This window comes from Lipophrys pholis, assembly GCF_963383615.2.
Source record: "Lipophrys pholis genome assembly, chromosome: 10".
In the NCBI taxonomy this organism is placed as follows: domain Eukaryota; kingdom Metazoa; phylum Chordata; class Actinopteri; order Blenniiformes; family Blenniidae; genus Lipophrys; species Lipophrys pholis.
This window is the reverse complement of record NC_137640.1, coordinates 10,297,433-10,320,195: the sequence shown is the minus strand read 5'-3', so window position 1 is coordinate 10,320,195 and position 22,763 is coordinate 10,297,433. Positions and strand designations below refer to the sequence as shown.

The 22,763-nt window shown below is 40.0% G+C and overlaps 1 protein-coding gene across 1 annotated transcript; it reads left to right on the top strand.

Annotated features, from left to right (window-relative positions):
• The first annotated feature begins 10,445 nt into the window (after positions 1–10,445).
• On the top strand, positions 10,446–19,160 carry tmem161a (transmembrane protein 161A). Its single transcript, XM_080473120.1, has 11 exons — positions 10,446–10,577; positions 11,061–11,164; positions 12,048–12,131; positions 12,354–12,445; positions 12,556–12,712; positions 13,036–13,251; positions 13,393–13,536; positions 13,634–13,747; positions 14,066–14,240; positions 14,371–14,467; positions 16,501–19,160. Exons 1-11 carry the CDS (start codon positions 10,575–10,577, stop codon positions 16,803–16,805), a joined length of 1,491 nt encoding a protein of 496 aa, XP_080329246.1. The 5' UTR covers positions 10,446–10,574; the 3' UTR covers positions 16,806–19,160.
• Positions 19,161–22,763: the final 3,603 nt, after the last annotated feature.

Sequence of the window (22,763 nt, the reverse complement as noted above, 5' to 3'; positions counted from 1 at the left end):
ATCTCTAGCTCGGCTAAAGCAGAAGTTGTTGTGTTACACAAAAAATGAATTATTTCTGTCTGCATTTAATGCATAAAATACTCACATATGTTATGTGAATGAATTCTAATTCATCTCCGATGTCCTAAGAAAAAGAGGTTATAGTGTGTATAAAACCTGTCAGTGTTTTCAGATTCAACATATACCAAGGATGATTTGAGAACAGTGAACACGATGATAACATATTCTTTATATACTTAAAACACAGAGCTGCCATGGAAGCAAGTTGTAGCAAGTGGTGTGAAGCTGTAAAAGCACACATTTTCTTATAGAAATAAGGCAAAAACATGAACTATGTGTGTGAAATCTGAATTAGAAATAAAGCCAACTTGAAAAACACAGTGATATAAAGTGATCATAAATCAGTAATTGTGATTTTTATTTATGTGTTATGTGTTTGAATCAACAATAAATGCCTCCTGTGTTGAGGTGTGACGACATTGACAAAGTGTTGCTGTATTTTCATTCACTATAGAGCATCATTTGCATCAGACAGCGGGCCTCGACAAGGCCTCGGTCCTGACCACACTGAGAGGAAGCTCAACTGAGCTAAGCAGCGCCATCCATCGGCAGGAAAGCGCCACTGCCTCTTCGGCCTGTACGGCCTAAATCCTGAGCGCGTTGCTAACGAAAAAGACAACCCTCCCAAAAACGATATTATCAATATACATGTCAATAAAAGCAGTATAACATGTGAAAAGTCATAGACAGTAATACAGGTGCATCACTATGGATGAGGTATTATGGCATAAATAGTCACGTTCGTTGATTTGTTTATTAAAGTGGTATTACCGTTGATACAGTTTCTTTGCTTTGGATAAAATAAAACAAGCTTTGCCTTCATATATATATATATATATATATATATATATATATATATATATATATATATATATATATATATATATATATATATATATATATATATATATATATATAATACTGCTCAGTGTAATCTTTTAGCAACACGCTGTGGTTTTAATCAACACAATCTTTAACCCACCTTTAAAGTCATAGATTATCCTATTTGAGTTGTGACGATGACAACATGAATCTTCATGGAGCTTACAGGTCTCAGATAATTAAATAAATAAAAAATATATCTATAGAATAATAAGACCTGTTGTACGTTGCATCTGTGTTTCTGCATTTTATTATTGCGGGGGCGAATGTGACAATAACTCAGAAACAGACCATTATTCCCCAGGACTTTGAATGTTTCATTTTATGTTCATAAGCCTGAAATCAAACGTATCAGAGGATTTTAGATTTCATTTTTTTTTTATTATTATTATATTTTACGATGGACACTTCGATGATATGACCTGGAATATTATATTGTTCCTCAAATACCCTCTTTTCATTATTGTAATTTCTCGTGGTTTTACTCCTCCTATATTCTATATTATTATCTTCCACGTTTAGACAATTTACAACACTGTCTTTGCTTGGCAAAGCTAGATTTGCACTGCAACGGTGTTATCATTTATTTAGCATAACAATGAAATTTAACGAGCTTTCTGATCATTTTGAAAGTTCGGCAAAACGTTCAGTGAAACGACAGCTATTTAAGAGGTATTCTCTAATACAAAACTTATCAGAAGGTTTAGAATGTGTTGGTCTGTAGTAACAATGAAATGTACAGATTTCAAGGAAAATCGTGTCATAATTGCAATTGTCTGTTAAAAAAACTAAAACACGCGCAACTCTGTCGATTAAAAACGTTTTTTAATTGAGTCATTTGGATTTTGCTTTAAATGGCAAAGTTAACAAAATTCCTTCCGCATCCATTCACATTTAAACATGAACGAAGGATTAAATATCTCCAAAAGAATTCGTGTTGGTGAGTGAATTCAAAGACACTTAAAATGTTTTCTCAATGAATTTACTGTACAGTCATTTTTTTTAGGTTTCTCCTAAATTGCTGAAAACAATTTATAGCATGTGCTCATTGAAAATACCCTATGATAAAGCTTTTTTTTCTCCTCACACATAATCCGTGTGTACACAGATTAACACTCTAACATAACCAAAAAGGTAAATCTCACCGCGCCTGAATCAAAAGGCACCTCCCAGCATCTCCCTAGACCATAATGTATTCCTGTTCTGATTTGCGTGGCTCTTGTGTCCTCTTCAATGACCACACTGACTCCTGTCACGTTCAATTGTCAGTAACTGACCAATTCAAGTAGCCACTTCTGGGAATTGTAATGTCTGCTGTTCAAAGAGCATAGGTCTGACACAAAGACATAAACGTGTCAAAGATCACACATCGACACCAATAGCCAGTGTTTGTCCTTCAGCCCGTCATGCCCCAAATTAGCACCGAGTTAATCCTAAAACACTGGGTGTGATATAATCATATACTTAAACAAAAATGTTTCACCCCACAAGAAAAAAAGAGAGGAAAAAAACCCAACAGAATTTTAAAACCAATACCTCAATTGAGACTGTGGATTAAGTTGGCCTTTGTAGCTTAGTTTATTATACCAATGCTTTTCTGCCTAATGTTCAACATCAGTTATTTCCTAAATAACCACATGTACAATTTGCAGAGCAAGAACAAAAGCTTCAGGTTCTGCTGCAACTCCCTGAATGGGAGGGAAATGATGCAATTTCCTCCTGCTTGGCACATTTGTTAATATGTTAATAAGACAGTTCAGTTAATTTTTATTATCAAATCATTGCACACAGTCTCACCAACAGACAACATGTGGCTTAGTTGCTGGTAAGATTCAATATCACAGACATTCCCTTGATTTTGAAGGGAGCATGAAGATTTTAAACACATCCAGTCTCTATTATGTTGGTTTTATGTAACTGAGATTGAACTTATGTACCTTACATATTCAGTCAATAGACGGTTTTGTATTTCTTATTATTTAGTGATTATTGTACACTATTTTGCAGGACAACAAAATGCATTAAATACAGTTCAATGTAGAAGTCTAAAGCCTAAACCTAATAGTCAAAACACAAAATAAAGCGTCTGAATGATCTTTCATTTCTATGTCTTGCCAAATCGTCTTTGTCATTGACATGCCATCTTTTGAAAAGTTTGTGATGCTAGTAAGAAATATTTTACGGATTACAATATACAAATTGCCTGGAAGATACTGGAAATCAGAGGTGAGCATTCAGGCAGGAGACTCGTGCAGTATCCAGTTGTTCACATGTTCATGCACTGTGAGTGAACTTCAGATATCATGAGGAAAGGATGCAATGCAAAGTCTGTCAATGGAATAGAAAATCTATGTTTCAATAAGCAAATCTAGATAAAAAAGCAAACACCTGTAAATCAATGAAGAGAATTCCTAACAGATCATTCAGAGCATGTGCTCAGAGGCACCCTGCAGATGTTATGTCTCTGTCAACAGTATCTCATCAACAAGCCTCATTCATACATGAACATGACATATTCAGGAAAAAAAAATAGAAAACCACCAAACCCCGAGCTTTGTCTACACAATGGAGTTTCAATCACAAAGACACAAAATGCTTTTTTTTTTTAAAAGTCCGTCCACTTACTTTTGCAGCAGCTTCCTTCGGCCTGCAGACTTGATCGGGAGATGTTGATTCATTCCCTGCCAGGTGAAAACAGAGAGTCGGTCTCTCCTGCTTCCCCGGTTTAATTGGGAACAGACTGAAATGTATGCTAATGAGCGCTGACATCAGTCCCAGCAGCCTCCACTCCATAAAGGAGGGGAGCAAAGGGCCAAAGTCGCGCCTCCTTTCCCAGGCAATTCCTTCGGTCAAGTTCAAGTCTGTGGCGATTATCATTCAAATATCTGTGTGTGTGTGTGTGTGTGTGTGTGTGTGTGTGTGTGTGTGTGTGTACCCATAATGACATTAACAATCACAATATTCTATTAAGATTGATGTGGAAAGATATAAGATACAGTTTTGCATTTCCCACCTGTAGTGTTTATTACAATATAACAATAACAATAATAGTTTTTAATTTGTAAATATTTTATACATTTGAACAATCTTAAAGTGCTACATAAAACAAGTAAAATGTAAAAAAAATGTAAAAAAAAAAGAGTAAAAAAAAAAAAAGTTCAAAAAGGGAAACCATAAAAAGACATTCAAGGAAATGTTTTTTGAAAAAAGGAAAGTTTTCAGGTTTCTTTTAAAAGCATTAATGGCCTGTGGGGCCCTCAGGTGATCAGATGAGAAGGCCCCAACACACATTGAGAGGTGGCTGGTTCTGGGGTCTTGGAGGGTACGGGCAGGGTTCTGGGGCGTGAAAAGTTCCTGAAGCTAAGGGGGAGTATGACCGTGGATGCGGAGGGAGACCATCGTACTTAATTGTGAGTGGGACAGGGAGCCGGTGAAAGGGTTTCAGGATGGGGGTGATGTGCTTTATGAAGATGAGGCAAGTTCAGTTTTCTTTCCCTTTATAAGCCATCTGAAAATGAAGCAGACGGGATTGAGGACCTGAGATGAATCACGAAACCTCAAATAAGCAAGTCTGCAAACCAGTTCAAGAAGGAAGTCTAATTTCATTTATTACATTTTATGCCATTATTGGCACTGACATGGGAAAACATCATGGCATTGATGGAAGGAGGCAGAGGGGTCTGGATAGCACTCCCTCAAAAAAATACATTAATGACTATAATGTGAAATTATGGGGATCAGGTCTCCAGCAGTCTTCATTGCATGTCCCCCTAACAATGTCATTGAATTTCTGCCCTTGGGCCCAGATAGGTCAAAGGTGGCAGTGTGAAACATCCTCTGAAACACACAGTGTGACTCATCCAGCCACCAGGAACACACACACACACACACACACACACACACACACACACACACACACACACACACACACACACACACACACACACACACACACACACACACACACACACACACACCCCACACACACACACACACACACACACACACACACACACACACACACACACACACTTAGGGAGGCAGAATTAACACTGTACATTTGCGTAATTACACTCTAAGAGTGCGATCATTCATGTCATCCAAATCCACAAAGTGTGTGAGGACGGGCTGGAGTAAGAGCTTAACCCATCACAACAGATTCAGGATGTGCTAAATCTCTTGTGTTAGTCTCTCTAAATGTGAAACGAGCAGATCCAGTCAGTGCACAGATGAGGCCACTTGATCTGAATTTAAAGGCTTCATTTGTCAGCCAGACAGTGTAGATGTGTGCATTATCAACTACCAAATGGCAGAAATATAGTACACGAGTGTTCTCGTCCCACAGAAAAATGTGTGAATCTACAGAGGTAGACTTTTTTTATTTTTTTTATTTTATCAAGTCAAATTAAATGTGCTCTTTAAATGGTTGGGTCTTTGTTTTTTTGAAAGAGTAACTATTTTATCCTTCTGTTTGTCGGCTCTATTCTGCCTCTTTCATAAAACACACCCTGACATGCCGCAGGTGGGAATTACAGGTTGAATAATGGCTAAATCAACTGGAGCTGCTCCAGTTGCAGGGTCCTGGCATTGGGCAGAATGAGAAAAGGGGCCATGCTTCACCATGTTGACAAGTCCAAGTGTGTGTTGTGATTAATGTGAATAAAAGATAACAGAATTGCACATAATTGAGGATACTGTTAGACGCGGTGTGAGGTAAAAGAATGACTGTTGATATTGCAAGTCTGGCCTTTTTAAAGAAGAAACTTGTTAACATGTTATTTGTGAAACGTGATCAGCAACTGGTGCATGATAAAAAAAAAATAGCCTGTTTTTCTGTTTGGGAAGAAAGGCATGTGATTATAATGAACAATTATCAGGGATCTGATGAAAAGGTAATTCCTAACTTTTGAATCACCTTCATTAACAGTCTCACTCCTCTTTTAGATGAATCCCTGTGACAAAGCAGATCGGGCCATCCATCCTTGGTTCCCAGAGCGCAGCAGTTAGTAACGAGACAAAATAGAAAAGAGCGGGCAAAGCGAAGGGAGACAAGCGGGGAAGGTGGTGGGGATTTTCCTTTCATAGGGCACTATTGCAACATTTGCATATATTCAAATCTGACAATGAATAGTGCTCACGGGGAGAGGAGGAGTGAACAAAAAGACAAGCCAATGGGAGGGCAGCGTCCCCGCTGCGGGCTCAGAAGCAGCCGTCGGTATCCCAGCAGCTCCCTGGGAGAAATACAGGGATGTGGTGTGGGAACCAAGAGGCCCCCCGTGCTGAGCAGAGGGAAGGAAGCCACTTGTAGCCCCACGTGAATTAGCATTTTATTTGTGTCCATTTTTCTCGGTAATTTCTGCCCCGGCACTTCAACCACAGATGGCTAACATGGCAGAGGGATTAGCATTTGTGTCAAAGATGATAATGATGGAAGTGTTTTTCCACCCAGACAGAGACATTTCTTCTCTCAGTGTGACTGACATTCTAATGTCTGAAATGTTGGGAAAAGACTCTTTACGTCATTCCAGGATGCTTTTGTGTGTGGCAAATGCTGGAATTATAAAAAAGACACGTTACACAAGAATAGGATAATGTTATATCTCTGACTGTGACGGTGGTGGTTTAATGGTCCACTTTGATTTGCGAGCGCCAACATATTGTGCCGCCATTCTTTATCTAACAGCACCAACACATGGCCATACCTATAATTCCTAATAGTTGACATGCAAATGTTAAAAATATAGCATAAGTGCTCCATCACACAAAATAAGGACAAGGGTGGCTATAGATAACGGCCTCACAGAGATCAAATGCGTTGACTTATATATCAAGCTATACAACTGATTGCATGTGATTCATTTTTACATATGCTTTCACATGGTGTCCACCACAGATGCTGCTTACACAAAGCTTAGTTTGACGCTCTCATTGAGAGGTCATGCATGCTCTTGTGCTCAGATTCACCGGGCAAAGGATCAGACACATCTGCAGCAGAAGGGGAGCCACCAATTAGCAAGAAAACAGGAATTCAGCCAACTTCAGAAGACCACCCAAATAACATGCACACACATGCTAAAGACAGATTTGAATGCGGTGAAAGGTTTTGGTGAAAGATCTGTTCGCAGGCGTGCTGCTGGAAGCACTGCTGGAGGCGCAGAGGCCTCTGCCTCACCGAGATGAGCTGACATTATAATGCATGTACAGGCCGCCACAGGGTGTGTGTGTGTGCGTGTGTGTGTGTGTGTGTGTGTGTGTGTGTGTGTGTGTGTGTGTGTGTGTGTGTGTGTGTGTGTGTGTGTGTGTGTGTGTGTGTGTGTGTGTGTGTGTGTGTGTGTGTGTGTGTGTGTGTGTGTGTGTGTGTGTGGACAATGACTCACGCGCTGAGTAACCAAGCATGCCACTCATGAAGGATGCATCGCTGCACGCGGAGCTGCCGTCCTCGGACTGCATCATTCCCCAACCACCTCATGGCTCACTCTAATCCAAGGCGCAGCAATCGCATTAACACATTAAGAAATTACAAAGTTATAAACTTTGTCTATGGGTGTGAAGACAGCCACGCTGCTGTTATACACTGTTCCTTGTTTTTATCCCCCTAAATGGAAAAGTAATGCTTTAATACATGATTACAGTCAAATATGTGCACTCTTGTTTCTTTACCCCTCCCTAGCGTTGGCTGGTTTAATGCCAAAGCAAAGAGCAGGAACAGCACATCTGAGACTTTAAGCGCCACAATTTGCATAATGCTTGTTTTCTTCCAATGAAATGTTAAGAAACATGGTGGAGGGAGCATGAAACCTGGAGATTATCATTTAGAGGATCAACAGAAGCACTCGCGGGTACTGAGGATGAACGAGGAACTAAGATGGATATAACATTTTACATTTTAATTAGAAGAGTGGGAGCAATTTGGCAAATCAAAAATGCTTCACAGGTTTAATTTCTATAATTATTTCCATGCTTCACATATAACAAGACAGCTCCGTGGTACATATACATGTCTGCCAAGTTTGTTTGGGTTTTTTTTATCTAAAATTTGTAGATTCATTTTCAACATATTGTGAACATGTGTTTTATTGTTTTCAGTTTCTTGATAATACACACTCTGCAAATACAAACATTAAACCTATTACCCAGTATGGCACAGACAGCTAGTAGAGCAAGGTTTGAGTCAGTATTTATTGCAGAAAACCTTCAACTTCAGTCAGTTTGGTAGCATCATCTCTACCTCTCAGCTGTGGTACACTATGGTAAAAAAAACAACAACTTGTAACTTTGTAACTTCCACATTTCCTCATAACTGTAAAACTAACATTCCTACATAAATCTAAATGGTCCTGGATTTTGAGATAAATGGAGCTTGTGTGGTTTTCATAATTTTGTTGACAATAATAAACAAGTATGAGAATTCTTCTTCACAATTCTAATAATAACATAAATAACTTTTTTTGATAAAATATTTTATGTTATGTGTTGAGAGAAATAAAACTGGTGCCATTATATGGCCAATAAGTATGTATGTATGTATGTATGTATGTATGTATGTATGTATGTATGTATGTATGTATGTATGTATGTATGTATGTATGTTACCAACTTTTCTCAAAAACTACTCACCCAAATTGCATGAAATTTTCTGGGGTGATTTGTCATCATTCAAGGACCAACTGAGTAGATTTTGGGACATTTATAACAAATAATCTCCGAATGAATCCCGAAAAACTGCGAAACTGTGAAAAAATGTCCTATTCATCTCCTTTCAGCTCATCACACTAAATTTCCTTAGAAATCCTCTAGTACTAAGAGCACGAATACATCTCCCAGAACGCCTTGCAGCCTCTCTGTAACCTGGTTGCCAAGCTTTTTCTGTAAGTACAAGTTACGTTTCCCACAGTGATGTAGCTTCCTGATCTAGCTCGTAGCATCGATATGAGCTAACGGCTATCATGCTCGCGATGTTAACTCGGTTCCCCAAACAAATGTGGCGCTGGCGAAGGTATCCACGCCACTGAATGCCTGTTCTAGTTATAAATGCTCATGCTGAGCACTCAATGATGTATTACCTTAAAGAGAATGTTTTCCATTTAGGAACTTGTTTTTTTTTATATATAATATAATAAAACTCATTTTGATTTCATTCAACTTTTTAATTACATGCAAATGACATCTAATTGCTTTTATTTTCAGTGACTTTAAAAAGTAACCTAAAATATTCCACAATAACAGGTTTAATTGTTCAATTTTCAAGCAGTTCTGTGCGCATTTTTAAAATGGTTAAAGTTGTATTATTGACTGATTGGAGTTTTGACTTGCATGTAAGCTTTGCTTGATGTAACGCATTCCTTTTTGAATAATTTCAGAAAGGTTGTTGAGCTCTGGCCACTTTCCAACAGTTGCATTATTGTTTTTTATTTGTTTTTGTTTTTCAATTAAAAATGATTGCAATATGATCCAAAGAATAACATGTGAGATTTCTGAATGCAATCGTGACAGAAAATAAGGGATTAGCTGAAGTACAGGACTGGTATGAAACTTGGGTTGTATATCAATCCTGCTAGTTTTTCTAATTGGAAAAACGTACTACTTAAAACCATAGGCAGGTGTCAATAAGCGTGTGATGAAATTCATAAATTCCTCTGATAGGCTTAACATTCTTTCTTGAGCAAAAAAAGCCGGTCCAGGTAGTGATAATGTGGCCCATACAGAGGCAGAAGGATTCCATTACAGTGGAGCTCCATCCAGACTGCAAGGTGGTGCAGTGGTTCGTACTCTCGCCGCGAAGTGAGAATTTCTTGGTTCCAATACAGGTTCTTCCTTTCTGTGTGGAGACCCACAAATTCTGGAGGTGTGCGTTTCCTCCGACAGTCCATAAACGTGCCTGTGAGATTAATTGTGAATGTGAGTGTGTGTGGTTGTCTGTCTCTGTGTGTTTGCCCTGTGATGGGCTGGTGAGGTGGTGTAGTCTGCCATTGTCTATAGTTATATGGGATTTGCTCCATTGTCCCAGGATCCTGCTCAGGATTAAGTAGTATAAAAGATGGATGTATGGATAGCTATATGCAGGTCTGTGGTCCATTCGCTAAGACTTTTCGAACAAAAACCTTGCAGATGTCTGTCAAAAACAGTGTGCACGTGATGTGAGAAGAAAGAATTAAGTGTGGAAGGCACAGAGGAGTAAGGCAATTTCACAGTTTTACAATTAAAATACTTTTCTGTAGTTGATTAAAGTAGAACAACATTTTTGCCATTTTTTTCATTGTTTCACAACTTCCCACTATTTAACACTGCGTTTTCAGTGTTAAAAACAAAACAAACATATATTTTTAAATAATTTGGCTTTCCCACAAATTGGAGAGTAAGCAAATTAGAATCAAACCCAGATTGAGGGGAGGATTTGTCACATACCAACGCTGTAAAATCTTAAATTACCCAAACTCAGATGTGGTTTCAGCTGCCGTTGATGTTAGAATTTCCCGAGCTTCAGAGGAGCACCTGAAGGCGTCACGAGACTTGACGACAACATCCGGGACTTGAGGCACTTTCACATGTTCCTCCTCCGTGGTTCTGCTGTCAGTCCGGGAAGAAGCTCCAAGCGGCGTCTCTGCCTTTAACTACACCTCTGGGGAGACGCGATGGTAACTTTGGTCACACTCCGGCAGAGAAGCTTATAATTTACCTGTCGCGAACTGTCGGCCGCGCGTATCGTCGCGCGCGCCGGGCTCTGGCAGCTGAGCGTGCTAATGCTAACGTGCTCGCTGCAGGCTGACAGGTGCTGCAGGAGTCCAGCTAAATTTAGCAGAGCAGCATTTTGCTAAGTCTCATTCATTTAGCTTCCACAGCCACACGTGTTTGAGGTCGTGCAGCTGTACTTTCTTGCTGGTGTTACGTTTTCTTTTTGTCTGTACGTTTCGCGACGTGGCTACCGCTACAGTCTTGTGTTTGTTTTTTGGCAAGCTTAACCTTTGGTCCAACGAGTTTTGCAGTTTGCTTTAAGGTTGTGTCCTGCACGTGGAGCCTTCCTCTAAATGGTGTTCTGGTGGTTTGTATAAAAGATGTCTGCTTTGTGCTGCATGTGAAAGCTGCAGCCCCCATAACTAAACTAAACTCTCTTCTGACAGGCGCTGATGGGGATCCAGCTGGTGGTCAGCCTGCTGGCTGCCAGCATCATGCAGAGGATGGCCCCCCACTGTTCATTTGCACGCTGGCTCCTATGCAGTGGCAGGTATTTTATATTTAGATCCATCCTCTATAGGATCTAGGCTCTTGTCACCATTAGAGCTGGGGCAGCATGGGGCAAAGAGTAGGATGCACACTTTTCCATCACAAGGTCATCACATAAAAACAGAGATCCACCCACATGTCCATCATACTTAACGTTTTTGACAGCAAACGTGGGCTCCCCTGGTCCTGGAGGTCCTGCATGTGTTCAGTGTCTGCTCCAACTCTGCAGAACCTACAATATCCAATCATTACAATCAAGTACTATCATGTTGGAATTTGGCTTTTCATAATGAGGATTTAGCACCTCTGTTAGATTCACCAATTAATCTGTGGGTGAAGCCTTTCTTGATATTGGTAGAAACTAAGGGTACAACACATGCTTCCTGCTTAAATCCTACACTATCTTGACCTAGAACCAATGCACTGTGCAGAACAGTTTCATTTTCCACTTCATACAACACTGGAAATCAGGTCTCACATTGATTGCACAAAGACATTATGTCTGATGCTGCAGGATGTTTTGGATTAACTCCCTGTTAGGTGGCTGTAGAAGGTTTGGTGTAAAATATGTTGGCAAAAGAAAGAAAATAATTTGAATTAAATATCACTGCACTAGTCAGTTATGCCATCTGTTTTGTTTGCCTTCTATGAGCACCGTGTAATAATTGTACTTAATCTCAGGGAGAATTGTCACCTTGACTGAGAGAGATTCTAAAGGAATGAATAAAAAAGCAGACCTGTATAGTGTTGATGCAATGCTAATCATTCATAAACTCTGCCTTGATTATTTTAAGGTTTGAACTCTTGATCTACATCATCCATCTCCCAGGGCCTGTATTTTAAAAGTTAGGTTAAAAAGGTTGTCTCTCTTTTATGTTTTTCAGCTTGAACAGATTCAAACACCCTTCGGAAGGAGAACTGTGTGCATTGGCTGGAAAGCAAATTCCCAAACAAACCAAAAGAGACAGGTAGGAGTCGTGAGAGATCGTGATGCTTGTGCTTGTTATGGTTTTAAGTTCATGAGTCTTGTGATGTTGTATGTTGCCTTTTCTGTGCAGATTTGTTTGTGAGCAAAATGTGAACCAGAGACAGAGTTTGAGTGTGGTTTACTCTTAATCATTAAAAAAAAAAAAAAAAAAGAAGTCTTGCAGCTAAATTATTTGTTTTCCTTGCCCTGTATTTGTTTGTAGGAGACAGAATGGAGAGAGCAAGCCTCTCACTGTGCCCAAAGACATCGACCTTCACCTGGAAAAAGCTCCAGTGAATGTGATGGATGCTCTTGGTAAAACGATACACTCCTCTCTCTCTGCATTACAGTGACAACATTCATGTGCAAAGAGTCCACAAAGATGAGCTTACAGGTTCATTCTTTTCTTGTGTGTCCCATCTCAGTGCTGCGGTTCTTCCTGGAGTACCAGTGGCTCGTAGACTTCGCAGTCTACTCAGCAGGCATCTTCCTGTTCACTGAGTGTTACTACAGTATCGTAGACGCCAGCAAAGAGGTCAACATTGGAGCCATCTGGTGTGTCCTCACAGTTCTCTTCAGTCTGTATCCTTTGATTTTAGATGGAAACTACAAAAAATATAATTTGAATGTCTAATAACCGAGCGACTTCACAAAACCTAAATATGTCCTTGAAAGACGGCAATCAACATTTAGCTCTTAATCATGTTTTACAACATTGAAATATCTTGTACTTTAAGATAATTATTTTTGTAATATTTATGCGTATTTATATGTAATCATATCTTGTATTTAAAACTAGTTGATCTATGTAATAAGCCCAAAAGGTATACACAGTGAACTACAAACGGGGTTAAAGGAGACCACTTTTATCTCTCGCTTGCTTTCATTTAACCTAAAACCTTCAGAAAGACGCTTCACACACTGATGAGCCACTACTTCCGCTCTGAGGAGGGTGGCGAACGGTCAGTGTGTCTCTCCTTTGGCTTTCTGTCTCTGCTGGTGGCCATGCTGGTACTGGTGGTCAGAGAGGACTACCTGGAGTTTGGCCTGGAGTCGGGATTTTCCAACCTGTTTGACAATTTGGAAGTCTTTGCCAGACAACAAGGCTACGCTGAGTGGTCGTAAGTATCGGTCCACATGAAGACGACGCAAAGCTACAACTCTTGATTTGTTGCGTGGTTCATGCTCTTGTTTAGTGCAGTATATAAGGAAACCAGTTCCTTTGCAGCCATGTTGATTACTGTTTGTCGTTCTGATCTGAGAATCCCTGTGACCAAGCTCACCGTGAAGTTTGGTTTAGCTGCTCTCTGCGCTTACATCGGCGCTCTGCTGGCCTTCCCTGGACTGCGGCTGGCACAGACTCATCTCGATGCTGTGCAGATGAACTCGGACCGCCCACTCATTCAGTAGGGATTGCTGCACGAATGAATAAATATATTTTATTTGTTATGTTAACGGCGCAGGAGCTGACTTTCCTGACTCGGTTTGTAATGTTTTTAACAGGATTTTGCTGCACATGAGTTTTATGTCTCCTGTTATTGTGGTGGTCCTCTGGGTGAAACCCATTGCAAGAGACTTCCTCGCCAGTGCACCAATGGGAAAGACGTCTGTGACAATGTGAGTGAACGCAAATATTTTCTCCTTTTGATGCGACTATTTCTGCATTACATCTCCTGCAAATTTGAGGCGCCTACTTGCTCCGACATTGCTGGAACCGTACGAAGTGTCGTCTTTCATCTCTGCAGAAAGCCTGGTAGCAAACTGATCATTACCATCGTATGTGTTGAAGCGGAGTAACATCTAAAACGTGGCTACTAGTAGCCCTCCAGGAGAACTACTACCCTATGTGAAATGTAATATTTAAGGGAAAAACTGAGTTTATAGCTCGCTATACAAAAACAAACCTGACGTGTGTTTGCCATTGTCTTTTTTCAGCATACCCAGCGCAGCCTTCGACAGCGTTCGTCTGTGGATCGTTGTGGCGTTGTGCGTACTGCGGCTGGGACTGACCCGCTACCACCTGCAGGCTTACCTCAACCTGGCCCAGAAGTGGGTGGAACAGATGAAGAAGGAGGCCGGACGTATTGCTGCTGTTGACATTCAGAGGAAGGTGGGACATGTTTCTTAGATTTCTGTCCTGTGATTTCCTCTGTCATTCCTTTCATATTTCACAACTCCACTTCTGTTGGTTTTAAAATGTGTGACTGTGATACGAATGAAGCGATTTGGCTCTGTTTCAGGTTACACGTGTGTTTTGTTACCTGTCGGTGGTTACACTTCAGTACCTGATTCCCATTCTGCTCATCCTTTTCTCCACGCTGTCACTCAAAGCACTTGGTGAGTAAAATAATGCGACTCAGCTGCCAAACACACTTGACCTTTTCCCCTTAGACCTCCAAATCTAGACTTAAAGGAGTATTTTGACATTGTAGGAATTCAGCTGATTCACCTTCTCACCTTGACTTCGAGGCCACGATTGATACCGCTGTCATGTCAGTTAAATATGAAGCTCCATAGAGAGGACAGCCTGGAGTAGTGCAATGTCTGAAAAGGGTAACGCAACTACCAGTACAGATCAAAAATGCAGGAAGTGCAGACATCGACATAAAACTGCAACTTGATGTTTTAGCACAAATGAAATGAAGGATTTGTGCCTCAGAAGCATTTTTCTTTCATTTGATTTCAGTTTTAAACGCTACCACCTGTCTCTAACATTTGCAATAATGGTATGCTATAGACACTAAACTAAATCAAACATCTGGCTTTGGATTTTTGATGAGCTTTAGTTGATGAAAAACTGCATATGCTGCACTCCTCTAATATATCAAGTTTCACTACTTGAAGTTGCAAATGAAAGATGAGGTGATCAACAGAAGATGTGCCATGTTTTTTTGCTGATTGACATCATTTACTTAGTCCCCTTCGGTGGTACTTTCTTCAAACGTGTGTATACAGTCACGATGGTAATGAGCCAAAAATAATGATTTAGTGTGTGGAGGGAGAAAGGTTCATCTCGTTTGTGAAAGTTTTTTTTACAAAAACACAGGTGATTTTAGTGTCTGTGTGTCTATCTGTGTATATATATAGAAATTAGTTTTTTCAAAAATATTTGACAATACAAAGCAGAAAGAAAATAATATATAACTTATATTACCCATGTATTGCTGCTATAGTCTGTGTAGTTACAGGGTCACTAACAGTTTTTTTACAATCTTCACTCATACTGACCTGCTCAGCAGATTTTTGAAACTTGTTTGACGCATCAGCAGATTTAGTTCTAATCACGAGAGGTGAGCTGATTTCATTCCTCCATTCCATGTAACTTGCAGACAAATGTTCTGCTCTCCCTCTGATCAGCAGAAACTGCTTCATATCGGCGTCTTTTACGTTCATCACCACTTTGCTGATTCTTAATGTCAACATTCACAATAAACATATTTTAAAAACAAAAACAAACCAACTAACATCTCCATGCACTGTGCATTCATGCTTTGCATGTGAATATAGTTGTCCAATGTGATTGTGCCCTAATGCATTCCATTGTGTAGGCAATGCATCATATTTCATTTTCATTATTTGAACATTATTTCATACCTGGTCATAAAGGCAAAAAAAAAAAATCTGAATCTATTTTGCTTCTGAAATGCTCATGTAGTAAGAAAGTAACAACACTAACACATCCACCCACATCATACAAAGCAAGTGTTTATTTCTACAATTCACATTCCCATCAATATGACTATATTCAACATTGTCACATGTTAAATATAGCGTCGTCCTGACTTCCAGCACAATCTACTTGATCCTGAGTATTGGCCATGTTTCTATTCACTACATGCATCACAGTGACAAGGTTTTGACGACGTGATTGAACCTCAACATGTTCATCAGCAGCATGTGCAGTAGAGTCCCACCCTGTAAGACCGACGGGCAGGCAGACCTCGCTCCTCATGCTGATTAAGCACATTTACCCTAACCTTGCACACAGCAAGTAAGAACATTTGCAGGTCAGTGTAACAAAGCCTTTAGTTGGTACTGACTGTAAATGTTGAGCCTGTAAAAGGAAGTTGTTCTTTATTTGATGTTCCTACCAGAGTTTATAGAATGTCTTTATTTTTTTAGCAGCCATAGACCAGATCTTATTTTTTATCAGGACCCACTCTATAAAACCGAAATGGTGTTCTGCACAATTCTGTCCACTAATAGTTTATACACGTGAAGCTGTCAACTGTCTGTGGATTTATATTCATAATAAACACTTTTATAGGGAATTCTTTATAAGTTTCAGATATGCTTGATACTATTGCCAACGTGAAAGTCGTAGAGGGTAAAACGGAGTGTGTGATGGGACAAGTTTTGTTTCCTTGCAGGCAACTTCTCCTGGTGCATCGGCGTTGAAGAGGCTCCCGGAGTGACGCCGGCTCTGGTAATGCCCACAGCAGCACCCGTCCTGCCCGGGGAGATGGATGAGGACGAGGATGGGATGGAGGACATGGAGGAAGACATCCAGGCCACGGTGGCTCGCCTGACGGAGGCCTTCACGGCGCTACGCTCCGTTCTCACGCCACTCTTCTTCCGAGGCTTCTTTGCCTTCCTCACCTGGTGGGTGGCTGCCTGCCAGGTCATCAGCTCTCTGTTCGGCATCTACTTCCACCAGTATCTCATGCAGAACTGACGGAGCGCCGAGCATTTGTACAAACAATTCAGACCTCGGCTAATGCTGCAGAGGGATCGCTGCTGGCAAGAAAAGGATATATAAAGAAGCATCCTGCTTTTTGGCTGCGACAGATTTTCAGGTGGAGATTGAACACTTATCTGTTGCGGTGTCGCTGTCTCTGCAGCTTTTTAGGAGCAGCAGGCTATTGAAAACATTTGCTTAACTATACAGAGAAAAACCTGGGGCCTTTATCACAAAGAAGCATGTAGATCTCCACTGCATCATAAAGCTTGTGATCACCCGGCTGTCATTAATATTGATCAAAGCATATTCCTGTTACCAATTAACATCTGATCAACCGTGACTGGAGAATTTGATATGAAGTACATCAAAAAAGATATTGCGATCACAAACAAACCTAATCACCAAATAGAAATAGGCAGCTACACACAGAATCATCCATACATTTTAAGAACAACCTGTCAAGAAGTGCTGGTGCACCAGTAGGTGGGATGTTTAACCGTCTTAAAATAATTACCTCGATACAATAAAATAACAAATGCGACATATCAAATAGCGAGTGTGTTGGGCTGCTGCATTATCTACTGAGGCCCGTTTCATATTGTCTTATGTTACCAATATTATAAAAGTGACACTGCGTAATACATAAATCATAACACACTCTTCTTTACTGTTATTTTGAAATTGGATCATTGAGGCTAAATCTGTGGAAAGATAACAGCAGCCGTCATAACTTTGTCCTCAGATGGAGCAACAGATAATGTTCCCTCTGACCCGGTCTCGGTCCACACAGGACTTCTGCTTATGTGCCACTGCAATGCTGCATCATAAGATAGTCTTCAAAAAAGAATCAAGGAACGAATTTGTGTGGTCTGTTGTTATTTCTCTCTAAAATATGAGCATTTTGTGAGACGAATCCGATCAGGCCGAATGAGACGACATGTCAAATAAATAATGTGGAATTAACCTCCAGTCTGCAGCAGTAATGCACTTAATGTCGAAAGATTGCAAATGCGTACGAAAGATTTTCACCCTCGGCAGTAGTTGCAAAGCTAATAAAATTTTGCTCAAATTAGGATTTTATTTTATAAATTTTTTTTTAACAGTATCATAATCAATGCTCACAGCAGTGGCCTCTTGTTACTTGCAGCAGAACCGGCCCTTCCTTCAGTGTTCAAATTTATTTTCTGGTTTTTCACCGATTTGTTCTTCTCCGAGTCCAGATGTTTCTTAAAAAAAAAAAAGTCTTCATCTCAGACTCCAAAAAAAAACTGTGACACAGATAAAGTTCAATATCCCATTTAACTGCCTGGTATGTTTTGAGCTGTTTGACGCAGGTCAGCCACTCGGCTAATGTTGAAAGAAGTTGAGCCGGTGTCGGGGGTAAACTGTAGAGCAGCTATAAAACTCACCGGTATGTCTTTGTGATTCAGGCCCTCCATCTGTCACCTTCCAGCTGCTTTCGGCAGAACGTTTCATTCTGCAACTTTTCACTTGTATTTATGCCAGTGTTACCCGAGTTGTTCTCAGTAGAACACTAATAAATGCTGCATTTAAAGATATTTAATGGTACCGGGGCCGGTGTGAGTACTGGATACCCTGAGAAGTAAGATTTATTTTTGTGAGGAGGGACTTTCTAGTTTCCCCTCAAAGAACCGATTCACGAGTGCTAAATGTGTGTTGTTTGTGGTCTTTTTCTGCTGTTTTTCTTCGATGATGTAAAAGTTCAGATGCGGCCCGCCAAGTGTGTCGGAGTTGATGGAGTGTCGAGTCCACACTCTTTCTGGGTTGCGTCGTATCGAGTCTGAACCAAACACTGATGGTGTTTTTTTTTTTTTTTTGCTTTTTATCCGAAGTGCCTGGGAACTCGGGGGTTTTGGAGACATTTGAGTCTCCCTGCTCGCGGCTCTCGCATATTTAGAACGAGTAGATAGATAGTTAAGACGTTTGAAGTAACACTCCAGGCACATTTCTGATTTTATCTGTTGTTTTATACACGGCAACGTTTAATCTGTCTTAATTAGCGCCATCAGTCCACCGTCTCTGCTGTTTTATAGCCAATCAGCATTTTATATGTGAGAATAATCAAAGTTGTCTTTGTCAGTTGTTTTTTTTAAATTTATTTATTCTTTGTGCCTCAGATGAAATTTATTTAGCCATAATACGATTCTGTAGCTCTGAATTTTTTGTTTTGTTGAGGCATGTTTTTTTTTTTTTATAGTTTTTTCGATAGATTAAAATTGAAGTCCATATGAAAATATTGCTTTTTGAGATTTTTCTGAATGCATGGTTTTTTTTTGTTTGTTTTTTTGTGCCTGTAACTTGAATATGCTTTTTGTGAGTGTGAAACTTAATAAAAAAAAAAAGGAATGTAAAACATTTACTATTCGTGCATCATTTTAGTGCTTTTATTTAACTCTGCCCTAATTTGAGCAGCATGGGAGGTATCGCAGATAAAACATTTCCTTTTAAGCACTTGTGCTCCGGTTGACAAAAGACTCCATGCATGACAATGGGGTGTCTAGCTGCTGAGCGGGGTCCTGATCTCTGACCTCAGCCTCATGAGAAGATCATGATTTAATCACTGATAATTACTATGAACCCGATGCACTGTCGGAGTCTGAGAAGACACGGGCAGCTGCTTGACGTGGCTGTAAAACTGCACCACGTCCTGCACACTGGACAGTACGTAGTGTTATTGCCCAAAATTCTGATTGAATTTTCCAAAGTTACTCTCATCAGTGTAATTTTTTTAATTTACTATCATTTGTTGATATATGCAAGTTAAGGAAAATAATATTTTACCAGACTGAGTCTGAAAGCGGGCAGGATTTATTGGTGATATCGTTTCAATTGCGTGTCCATTCAAAGCTCACAACAGGTCTCTAGTATATCCGTTTAGAGAGGCAGCCACTCTTTTTTTTTTTTTTTTTTAATGTGTGTACTATTAAATAGTTAATTGGAGGATATCAACAATCACAAAGCCACAGAGAAGTTAGCAAAATGTGGAAAATGGATCAGTCTTGGTTTCCTGCTGGCCGTTTATGAGTGAGTCAAAGTTAACAAACCGAGAGGCGACTGAGCTGACGTATTTATGATTGGAGGACAACTCGTCCACCATATTTATGTAATCACATTACTTGGGTGCAGGAGGCCTCCGGGCCCTTTTTGCTGCAAACCAAGGCAGCCATTGCTGGCTGTGGTTACTATAGAGACTAAAACGTGTGTGTGTGTGTGAGTGAGAGGACCCAGACATGCCCTGCAGACGGGGCCCAGTCAGGTCTCCAGGGAAGAGACCAGACATGACCCCTGCGAGAGTCTCTTTTCATTTAGGGAGGAGAAATGACAGAGATGGACCCAAACGCGGCGGCTCCGCCTTCCACCCTTTTGGATTTTAGTTGAAATGGAAGGGAAGTCAAACACTCCCTATGGGGGGGTGGGGGGGCTCAAGAAGAAGCTTTGGCACAGTTAACATAAGACAACCAGCTGTGGAAATGAGCCTCTTTGCACTCTTTTCCCTCTCTTTGTTTTCATGTCAGGCGTTTGAACGGCCCATTCCCCTTCCTCTCATTTGGTGGCTGCCTGACAGGAACCTGACATGATAATGAAGGTGTGTGTGTGTGTGTGTGTGTGTGTGTGTGTGCGCGTGTGTGTGAGCGTTCAAAAGATGAAACGTAGTTGAATGAGACAAAATAAATGGATACATGAAAGCTACACGTCGCACGAGTATTTCATCTGCTTTCACACCGAGCGTACCTGATAAAAAAAACCGCAGCCTCAGAATCACATTGGAGTAAAGTTAAAATTGATAAATAAATGAATTGAATGCTTCTCCGTTGGAAAAACAAACAAACAAACAAACAGCTGGAACGAACATACAAATTAAACAGTTTTTATTAAAAGGCATCGCAACAAATGTCAAAGAAAAAGTATTTTTGCGTGCAAAGAAATATAAATCTAAAACTTCAGAATACTGAAAACTTATCAACCGTAACATTTAATAACAGAATAAAACAAAAAGTGGAGTTTAGAATAGATACATAAATACATCCACTAGTTTCACTAACTCTCCACAGGGATTATCTAACCATCATCCCACTGAACCGCTAAACATGTGCCTCGACATGGACACCCAGACAAACCCTCTGATAGTAAAAGCTGCTGCTCTGCACTTTCTACAATCTCCATTACTGGTGTTGGTGTGAGACAAGATCAAACGACCCCTGGTGGACAATTTGAAGAAATAACCTGAATTTGACTGAAATTGCAGTCATCCGCAGAGCAGTATCCAACTGGTTGATACTAAAATACACACGCAAACGTCCAGAATACAAAATCACAAGCAGATTTAATGAAAACCACATAAAAGTGTCTATTCAATGACACATTCAAACAGTAGATCCATTTTTCACACACTTCTCGCATATTAAAAATACATATAAGCTCTGTAATATCCACAATATTCGCTGAATAAATGAAGCCCAATCAAAAAAAGTTATATTGTTATTTGACCGAAAATATATTTTTTTAGTTTGACAGATACATGTCTCTTTGGCTGTTGTATTCTATTGCAATGCATGGAGGGATTACTTCAAACACTTTGGTCTTTTTTTTGAATTAGGCTACAATAGGTTTTCCTAATGATGCAAAAAATATAAATTTGCTATGATTTGGAGGAACAATACAACGGAATAAAACCAGATAGAACATATTTCTACAATCAACTGAAAAAGAATCAAAGTATTTTCAAATAAACAATTTTTTTTTTTGTATTTTGTTGGTTCCCGAAGTGATCGTCACTTAACATAGATAAGAGTGCAGACTCTGATCATCGTCCATAACAGTGGATGAAGACAAACCGGTGGCTTTGGCCATGTCAAATGTCACCTGTAAAGATACTTTATTCACCAATATCCTCCTGATGTTACTCTGAAAAGAACACGTGGGGATAACCACAGGCCAAATGGGCAGATGTGAGAAATAATATTGCAGATTTCCATAATTGTACGAAACACCAAGAGTTTAGCTGCTCGACTTTATGAAATGTCAGGACTATAAAACGTAAAGTTCAGAGATTGTTGCTGACTAACTGACGGGCAAATAACATCTAAAACTGTTGACCCACATGTGCATATTCTAGAACTCTTTGTGTACATAATACATTTTTGCATTTCAAAAAGGTAAAAAAACCCAGTTTTCATGTTCTATTTAATGTATGCTAGATCGCCAAAAGTATTCGCTCACCTGCCTTCACACGCACGTGAACTTGAACGACATCGGGCTTTTTTAACCACAGAAGATAATATGATGTTGGTTCCACCCTTTTCCAGCGATGACAGCTTCAACTCTCCGAGGAAGGCTTTCCACAAGGTTTAAGAGTGTGTTCATGGCTAATTCTCAGACTGATGTGGGAGGAGAAGGCCTGGCTCGCAGTCTCCGCTCTGAATCATCCCAAAGGTGTTCTGACGCGTTGAGGTCACTCGATCATCCTCGTTTGTACGGGCCTTGCTCTGTGCGCTGGTGTGCAGCCATGTTGGAACAGGAAGGGACCGTCTCCAAGCCGTTCCCACAAAAACTGGGAGCATGGAATTGTCCGAATGTTTGGGAGAGTTTCTCTCTCCGGAACTGAGGGGCCAAGTTCAAGTCCTGAATAACTAGTCCACCACAAACCCCATGTCTGCATGTCGAGGTGCTTGATTTTATACACCTGTGGCCATAGAAGTGATCGGACCACCTGAATTCGATGTTGTTTCAATGGAAATGTTGTTTTCAATCTATGAGTTGTCATACACGAGCAAAATGCATAATTAAAAATGAATCTGCAGTGATTCTTGGTCTTTTGCGTAGCCTTATAGCTTCAAAAATTCTGATTACACTTTGTTTTTCATGACTTGCTATGTTTAAATGAGCTATTGTAATTTTTAGAAATCCAAAGAATGAAATATGTTCTTTTTA